The sequence below is a fragment of the Condylostylus longicornis genome, unplaced genomic scaffold, assembly GCF_029603195.1.
Source record: "Condylostylus longicornis isolate FDR11 unplaced genomic scaffold, ASM2960319v2 ptg000055l, whole genome shotgun sequence".
NCBI classification, from domain to species: Eukaryota; Metazoa; Arthropoda; class Insecta; order Diptera; family Dolichopodidae; genus Condylostylus; species Condylostylus longicornis.
Genome location: NW_026578024.1, coordinates 11,597,681 through 11,606,830, shown reverse-complemented (window position 1 = coordinate 11,606,830; position 9,150 = coordinate 11,597,681). Strand labels below are relative to the sequence as shown.

Genomic DNA, 9,150 nt, shown 5'->3' with positions numbered 1-9,150 from the left:
TTTATTATTTAATATTTTTAATTAATTTTATAGCTTATTATGTAAGCTTTAAAATTATTATTCAACACAATAAACAATTTCCATTTCCAATTTTATTCTATCGTATTCTATACATCTTGTTTACGATATTATTACGTAATAATAACATTTTGACAATTTCTCAAATAACATTAAGTAAGTAAATTATTATTTTTACTAAATGAAATTTTAATAAAGAAAACTTTCATATTCTATAAATACAAGTAAATTGAAATAAAAATAATTAAATATTAAATTGAAATAAATTAATATAAAATTAAATATTAAAGAGAATAAAAATTATGCCCATTTTAATTCAATAAAAAAATAATAAATTCCTTGTATTTTTTTTTTAATAAAAATGGAATGGATGAAAAAAATTATATAAAATTGAGAATTTCTCTTTCTTATAATTTTCATGTTTTTTTTTTCTTTTTTACCTATTAATAAATACAAAAAATTTACACACAAAAAATAATTAAAATAAAAGTGAGTCAGTTAAAAAATTAAAAAAATATACAAAGTAAAAAATAAAATAAAAAATTTTAATCTAATAAAGTGTTGTATAAAATAAACTAATTTTACTTGTGTTGGTATGTATATGTGTAAAATCTCGTAAAATAATAATAACTATTTATACAAAAAAAAAAAAAATAAAAAGTGAGAAAGAAAGAGAGAAAAATATTTATAATTTGTTCTTTTATTTTGAAATTTGTATTTGTATAATAAAATAATAAAAAAAAAATTAGTGGAAAATAAGAAGAAGAAAAAGAAAGGAAGAAGAGAAAAAAAAATTAAAGGGAAAAATATTTTGTAATAAAAATTTTTATTAGAAAAATATCTAAATTAATAATTTATATATATATACATATATGTATGTATATGTATATATGTTTGCTGAATATATTAAATAAATAAATAAATTAATGTACGAATATCATGGATACCCTATACTGGATAATATTCGTATTTTTTAGTTTATTTTCAACAAATCCAACAAGTGAGTCTTTTATAATATTTTCTCTTAATGCTTAAATTTAATATAATTAAAATTTATTAAATATATTATTTTATAGTTAGCTATAATAATGTCAGTCAAAATTTTTATTCATTTAAAATAAATAGGTATAGGCAACTTACATAAGCCTTTTGAGTGCAAGTTATATATTCGCTTACGCCCGGAACACCAAAAAATAAAATTTAACTATAACTAAAATTAAATCGAACGTTGCGATCAAATTTCCATACTTTATTACTTAAACCTATTCTAAATCATTTAATCGCAACGTGATTTGACAAAAACAAAATATTTATTTTAAATTAAAATTAAAATTCAACGTTGCAATTAAACTCCTATATGAAATCATTTAATTGCAACGTGATTGAACTTTTACAGACAAAACTAAAGCAAAGTTCCAAATATTCAAATTACAATATTAAAACTTTCCCATGAGAATTATTCTAAACAATTTTTTGCTTACTAAACAGTTATTTCTTATAAATAGAGTAAATTCAATAGCAGCTTTGCTTGGTTGGTAGTTCAGTAGCTCGTTAGTTATTAAATCGTTTTGCCGTTTAGAAAATAAAGATTTAAAAATAAAGTTAATAAGTTTGGAATTGGAAATTAAAGTGTAATTAATTAATAAATGAAATAAAAAGAACTTTTATAAATCTTAAAATATTTTTTGTGTAAAGTAAAAACTTATAGTTTAATTTAATAAGTTTGGAATTGGAAATTAAAGTGTAATTAATTAATAAATGAAATAAAAAGAACTTTTATAAATCTTAAAATATTTTTTTTGTGTAAAGTAAAAACTTATAATTTAATTTGCACACATGTTCCACTTTTGTCCAGCAATATTTTAAAAATGCGATCGTTTGTAAATTATCTAACTACTTAGATAACTTTAAACTCACAAGAGCGAAAGTAAAAAATTTGAGAACATAAGAAACTATAAGTGTTTTTATTGTACAGAGATATTAAAAAATAAAAAATTCAAACTGTTTTTTTGCAAATTTAAGGACAAGAAACGAAAGTGGTACATCTATGCACTCAACGTTCCTAAAAAATAAGTGTGTACTCAAAAGGTTAAAATTAACGCTTAGAACTAATACTGGCGCTACTCCTTATATATAAGACAAGGATATTAAATACCGAAGCCTAATTATATGAAAATCTCAAGTAAAATACCAGCTTAGAGAAAAATGAATATCTACGTTTCATTTACGTGTTTAAACTTCTTGTGAATGTGCATACACGGGCAACTTCTGAACTGGAAAGTCTTTTTCGCTATATATGAGTAAAATATATGAGTAAAATAAAACCACAATTTTTTTGGTATTATTTAAAGTTCAGTTTAAATTGCTTACTTCATTGAAAAAAAATACCCATTGGCAATCTTAGACTTTTAGTTTTTAAAATATAATTAAAAAAATTGAATTGGCAAAAGCTACAATGTTGTATTTTAATCGAATGCCAAAAATAACTAGGAAAATATAAAGTCCTCCTGTTACAAATCAAAGAAAAATTTCCATATTCCAAAAAAAAAACTTTTCGTAACTACACTGAGCAATTACGCGTTTGTTTGAAGTGGTAAATTTTATGCTGAGGTTGTTATTATTAATTGCAATTTGTTATTCTTATATAATTTGAAATATATGTACATATATAAATTATTTTTTATTTTAAAAATAATTTTACGAAATTTGAAAGGAATTCTTTTGAAATTCAAAGAATTTTGTCGTTTTTTTTTGTTACGGCCCACTAGATTTCCATTTTCATTTGTACATATTTATATCCATATGTATAATGTATATGTACATTAAAAATACCAAAAGTCAGACTCCTTTGCATTATTTACTTAAACTGTAAGGACTTTTTTCCATTAGTTAAATTTTATTTATCAAATGCACGCAGAATGTGGTTGTATCAAAAATAAATTGATTTTCTAAGAACGGTCGGAGTTCGCCAAATACCAAATTTCTTATAATTGTTGGCATTTGGTTACATCTCATATTTTATGCTGTAATTTAAACTGATCGATTTAAAAGTACAAAAACTCCTTCAGGCGCTCAACAATTTTATGAATCGAAAAATTCAAAAATTTTCACAAAAAACTTCAAGGAATTTCCTTTTCTTCTTTTCGAAATTATTTGCATATATACATATGTACATATAATACATATACAAATCGAATATTGCAAAAGGACTTTATTGTCAAAAACTGAAAACTCCAAAATAATTTATTAATTAAATGTTCATATGTTATGTTTATTTATTTATTTTTTGTTGGTTTTATTTTGCAAAATTCATTAAATTCCACTTTGATTTATAGTGTTCATATAAAAACTTATTCTTTATATAATTTAATTTCTGTATATAAATTTGTGTATACGAATAGTACTTAAATTATTTTAATCACTAAATAAAAATATTACCTTTTAACCCTAAGATAATAATGAAATCTTAATTATATTATACAATAAACACATACACTTACATATTATTAAACTATAGTTCGAAAATGTGTGTAAATTGTGTATAGTTTGAGAAATTTAGTAGAACGAAATATCCTTGAAAAATCTAAAAAGAAAAATTTATTAATTTGTTCAACCAAAATTTATTATAATTTAACAATTAAAATTACATCACATTCTCTTGACATTGTATACACGATTACAACCAAATGAATGTATGCTTGTTTAGGTATTACAATTATATATACCCGTTTACATATTCTACATATACATGACTACATATTAATGTAAATTATTCCACATGCAGAATATTAAAGTATGTACATAAATGTATGTATACTACCATAATATAATAATTTATTGTAAATAAAGGGTAGGAGAAATTATATATAATTTACTTAGTATTTTACCAGACTATTACAGGACATTATTGTAAATATTATAATTGTAAATTGCGTAATTTTCGTTTCATTAATCTTTACAGTACAATTTTCTTTTTGTTCTTTTTTTTTTTTGTGTTTTAAGGGAGAAAGAAAAATAGAATTTCTGTCGTACATAATATTGTTTTCTTTATAATTTTTTGGTAATGATATCATTTCTATGCAAGACATTATTTTACTACATTTTCGAATATATTAATGGAAAAAAAACAACAGAGAAAAAAAAAATTATATGTTAAGTAAGGTTTTTACATATGAACTACGTTTTCAGAGACATGCAATTATAACAGAAGATTTTCCATTATGTACGACATGGGCCCAAAAAGCGCTCTGTTTATTCTTGTCGACATTTATTTATAGCAAAATTACTTTTAATTAAAGTTAGTTCGGTGCAGTTCCGTGTAGTTTCTTCAAATTTAATTCCATATCAATTAGGGAATTACACATTAATTTGTATTGAATTCCCCACCGACAGAACTTATCGATTCTCCATTAAAAAAATCTTTCTATATTTTTGATTTTCAAAATAAAATTTGAATTTTTCCTACGAACTTTGATGAATCGAATTTTTAACTGTACTTACCAAACTGAAGACAAAATAATTAACAACAACAGAAATTGAATTTGGGTTTCAATCATTAACTCGTCATATTTGTAGAAATTCCGGATGCTAGTAAAAAAGAGGCTCTTTTTTATTATATCTGGCTCTGGTTATAGAAATAAAGAATGCGCTCGTTAAGACGCCGACATGGCGGAATGGGAAGGATAAATCTAAAGCTGAACATAAAATCACAACTGAGGCTAAGGCGAGTTCGCTTTAATAAACTAATTAATATTAAAAATTTTTTTCAATTCAAAAATCTTAATAAAGCTCCAACTTGAAGAGTTGAACTTTGTTTTCCCTCATATAGAATATCTTTCGAATTCCTTATTTAGAAAAACTTTTTAATAACGCTCTTACGTACCTAACAAATTCTTAATTCAGCAATGTACAACTTATATATTATGCTTTAGATTTTGTTTTGCTTTTTTTTATTCAAAATATATTCAAAATGAAAGTTTTTTTATTTTTTGTTTATTTTTGGTATATGAAAGTACGAAGAGAACGTGCTCTGTTTTTATTAGAATTCTAACAAAATTTCATTGAAAATTTTTTTGTTTTCTTAACATTTTAATTTTTTATTTTTTTTTTTTTGTTTTTTTTTCCTGTTAAAGAACATAAAATTATGAAACAAATACATAAAGTTATGATATCTTTAAAATTTCTATGTTTATTTTATTTTTTTACTTTACAAAGAACAACATTAGGAAAATATTAAATTAAGACAAAACTAAAAAAAAAAAAAGAAAGAAAAACAGAAACAGTAAGAATAACAAAATGTAAACGATAAAGTATAAAATATCCTTGAAAAAGGAAATTTTTTGGAATACAAAACTGAAGAGAAACAGACAATTTTGTATACCCTTGAATTGAAAATAACTTAAAAATTTTTATGTACTAGTAACTAGTATATCTGAGAATATTTTGCACAATACCTAACAACACTACATATATAAGTTTTGTATGTATGTATAGGTACATAGAAGCTAATGCGAATATAAGAAGGGAAAGGGATAATGTAAGTTTCCTCTTAAATTAATTAAGAAGATGATTTTATTTTATTTTTAGTATTTGCAAATAGAAAATTTATTATTAAAATTTTTATTTTTAATATTAATGATTGATTTTTCAGAAATCAATTTCGAAAATAATTATAAATAAACTAAATTTTTTCATAAATAAATAAATTTAATTTTGCTTCTAAAATAATTACCTGCAAATCATAACTACTTAGTTTAGAAATTTTAATTTGAGAGTATTACAAAAAGTGCTATTGTAAGCTTTAAAGAAATTTATTAATTTTAGTACGAGCAATACCACAATCGCCTGGTATTTACATAAAATATACTGACAAATCTATGTTTAAGGATATTTGGTGGTAACTGTCTTCACCAAACCAAATAGTTAACACCAAATCATAGTAACTGTGATTATTATTTTGGGAAATTTTCAATGCTCTTTTAAGAGATTTTATTGAATGTATAGTCGTATAATTTTACGCAATACGAATTAAAATCAATGAGCATTAAGCTCACAAATAGATTCTATTTAAAAAAAAAACTCACCATTTTGGTTTTACCAGTAAAATTTTTCACTAAAAATCACCGATTTAAATTGAAAAACATAAAAAATTTTGTTTAACAAAATATCCACACAAAAGGATATTTTATGAATCCTTTTTATTTTCCTCTATATAAAAATTCTTAAATGATTTAATTTACTACATTATAGGAAAAGAGAAAAAAAAATATGCTTTTGGGTATTAAATGTACATTTTCTTAATTAATTTTTATAATTCTCATAAAATACATTATAGTAAGAAGAAAAAGACCAGAACAAAAAAAAAATAATATTAAAATTACCTAGTTAAACAAAACGATAAAAAAAACCAAAAAAACAAAATTGTTCTTTAAAGTTAATTAATATCAAAAAAAGGATATTTTTTTTTTTATAATGAATTCTTTGTTACAGATTGTATACGGAAAAGAAATAAAATATAAATTTGCATCTTTATCCAAAAACAAAAAAAAAAAAATACAATAAAGGTAAAACTTAAAATTCGGAATTTTTTAATTCTGTATTTCTTTTAATATGGAATAGGAGGGGGAGAGGGGGCGGAATCAGGCAGGCAGGAAATATTTTTTTATTGGAAACATATTTTTAATATTCATTTAAGAAATAAGGTTTATATTTCGTTATTAAAATGATTTAAGAAAGTTTTGGTTGATATTGTATTTTATTAAAGTTATTAATTTACCTTGAGCTGAGATTCGAATACTGGCATCGTAATATTATAATATTTATCGTAACAATTTTAAATATTATTATTATAAACAAAAACCATTAATTTGAAAGATAATAATTTGTTTTGAAAAAATTTTTCTAACACTTATTAATGAATTTCAAGTGGACATGTGCGCAACAATAGCAGCAGTAGTATAAAATTTTAAAAAATATTAGAAGATAGTATGGAATCCAATTTAACTACACCAGGCTATAATGTTACTTCTATTATAATGAAATTGCTTACTATGTTGTAGTTGTTCGATGCTTAATATTGTTCATGCGTTCTTAGTACGTTCATACTTTTAAAATTAATTCTTTTTATGCATTGTATATGAAAATACGAAATGTTAGATTACCATACTTGAAGACCTTTAAACTGAAATTAAATAAGAAGAATTTATGTATCGTGAGCTTAATTCATCGTGAACTTAATTCATCTTCTTCTTCTTCGTCTGCTTATCCATTACTGGATGTTTGCGATTACATTGCTAAAGCTCTCCTTGTTCTGTGCGGTGTGTACTAGTTGCCCGATTGTTTGCAGGCCAGTCCATTGCCTAATGTTTCGCAGCCACGACATTTGTTTTTGTCCAACACGTCTTTTGCCTCCTATTTTCCCTAGCAAGATTAATTGCAGTTACCTTGCAGTTACTTTAAATTAGAATCATAAATTTGTATTTGTTAATTCACAATTCAAATGTATTCGAATTAATATAATTCTATCGATATTCTATCGATTTCATATATAAACTAAATTATTATTAAAATTAGTATTCTTTAATTCTATTTTAAATAATATTTATTATGTACTATATTATTATTATTTATTTTAAAAAACATCACATATGAAGCAAATTAAATTTTAAAATTATGAATTGAAATTAAAAAAAAAAATTTGAATTCATATACGAGTATTGCTTTTCAACTTGTTTATTCACATGTGATAGAAAGACTTTTCCCGCCCTCTACCCGAAAAGAACAGAAAAATTTCATTCTTGCTTGAATTCTTTATGAATATAAAAGAAGAGAATTTTATTTATGTTTAGAATATTATCAAAGTGAAATTATTCAGTTATTTGTTATGTATGCGTCATACATACATATTATACTCCCGCACATATTCTGTGAGTTTGTATGCACATAAGTACATGTAGTCGTATAGCGGAGCTTAAGGAAATATAAGAACAAAATAATAAAAATTTTAACTTATGCCAAACAAAAGCAATGCTCTCACTGAACTTATTCACTTAAGTATTTTTATATGTATAACCGTATGTACACACATACATTAAAATATGTATACATTATTGTTATACACACTCAATACGAAAAACAATATACATATAAAATTTTCCAATATTTTCCTTTGGCTTTTAAATTCTTTTTCAATCTGCAATAAGAATAATATTTTATTTATTTGAAAGTCGGGATATTCTTTTATTAATTCATACCATATTGCATACTGTCAGGGGAGTATTGTAATCTTTTCGAGTTATTGTGTATGCTACTGGATGGGTTTTTATGGATTCCATTTACGGGCATGCTGATTCGGCATATCGGACTTGGGTCCGGGAAAAACTACTTAACAAAGGTGTTTTTTTCATATTTGAGACGACATTTTCAAAAATATTAAAAATTCTTAAAATATTATTCTTTAGTTCTGCTTGTAAATAGAATAATTTTAGAAACTTTTTAGTTTGAATTTGTTTTTCTGGACTAATGCCCGTAGTATTTGCCATTCGGAACATAAATAGCTTTCATACATTTGCTGTTACCATCACAATGGGTTTTTTTTTACTTATTCGCATTCATAATACACGACTAGTGTACTTACATGCTTACAAATGGAATCAGACAATTTTCAAAATGTTCAAATAAATTTTCTCTTTGTTGTATGCATGTATGCGAATAATATAATATATATAAGATACGAATATTTATATATATATATATTTATATATAATATTAATGTATTAAAGCAGACCAATTGAGAATTGAAATTAATTGAAACATATTGGTTTGTATTTGGATACGGTAGACTAGTCAAACAAATACAGAATAAGTATGTACAATAATTTTTTTCCATAAAACATTTTGATGCATATAAAAGGATAAAAGAAGAAGTTAAAGAGTTCTTTCATATAGAGAAAAAAACAACAACATTTTTGTATTCATCCAGTTTAATTTCATTGTTACGATTATTTAATTACGCGTATGTACAAGGAACAGCATAAAATTTGTAGAATTTCTTTAATTCCAATTCAAGTTTTTGCTCTTAGGTCCTTAAGTCTGTTGTTAAATTAACAAAATCCTTTGCAATTTCACGGACTA

At 23.3% G+C, this 9,150-nt stretch overlaps 1 protein-coding gene across 2 annotated transcripts in view; it reads left to right on the top strand.

Moving 5' to 3' along the window:
- The first annotated feature begins 633 nt into the window (after positions 1 to 633).
- Positions 634 to 9,150, top strand: part of LOC129611820 (probable cyclin-dependent serine/threonine-protein kinase DDB_G0292550) — a 164,057-nt gene continuing 155,540 nt past the window's right edge. The window contains exon 1 of one of the 2 annotated variants that reach the window (XM_055525194.1): positions 634 to 1,018. In XM_055525194.1, the coding sequence (XP_055381169.1) occupies positions 958 to 1,018 (61 nt within the window). In that variant the 5' untranslated portion in view covers positions 634 to 957. The remainder of the gene's footprint in view (positions 1,019 to 9,150) is intronic. The other variant, XM_055525195.1, reaches the window with a different exon arrangement.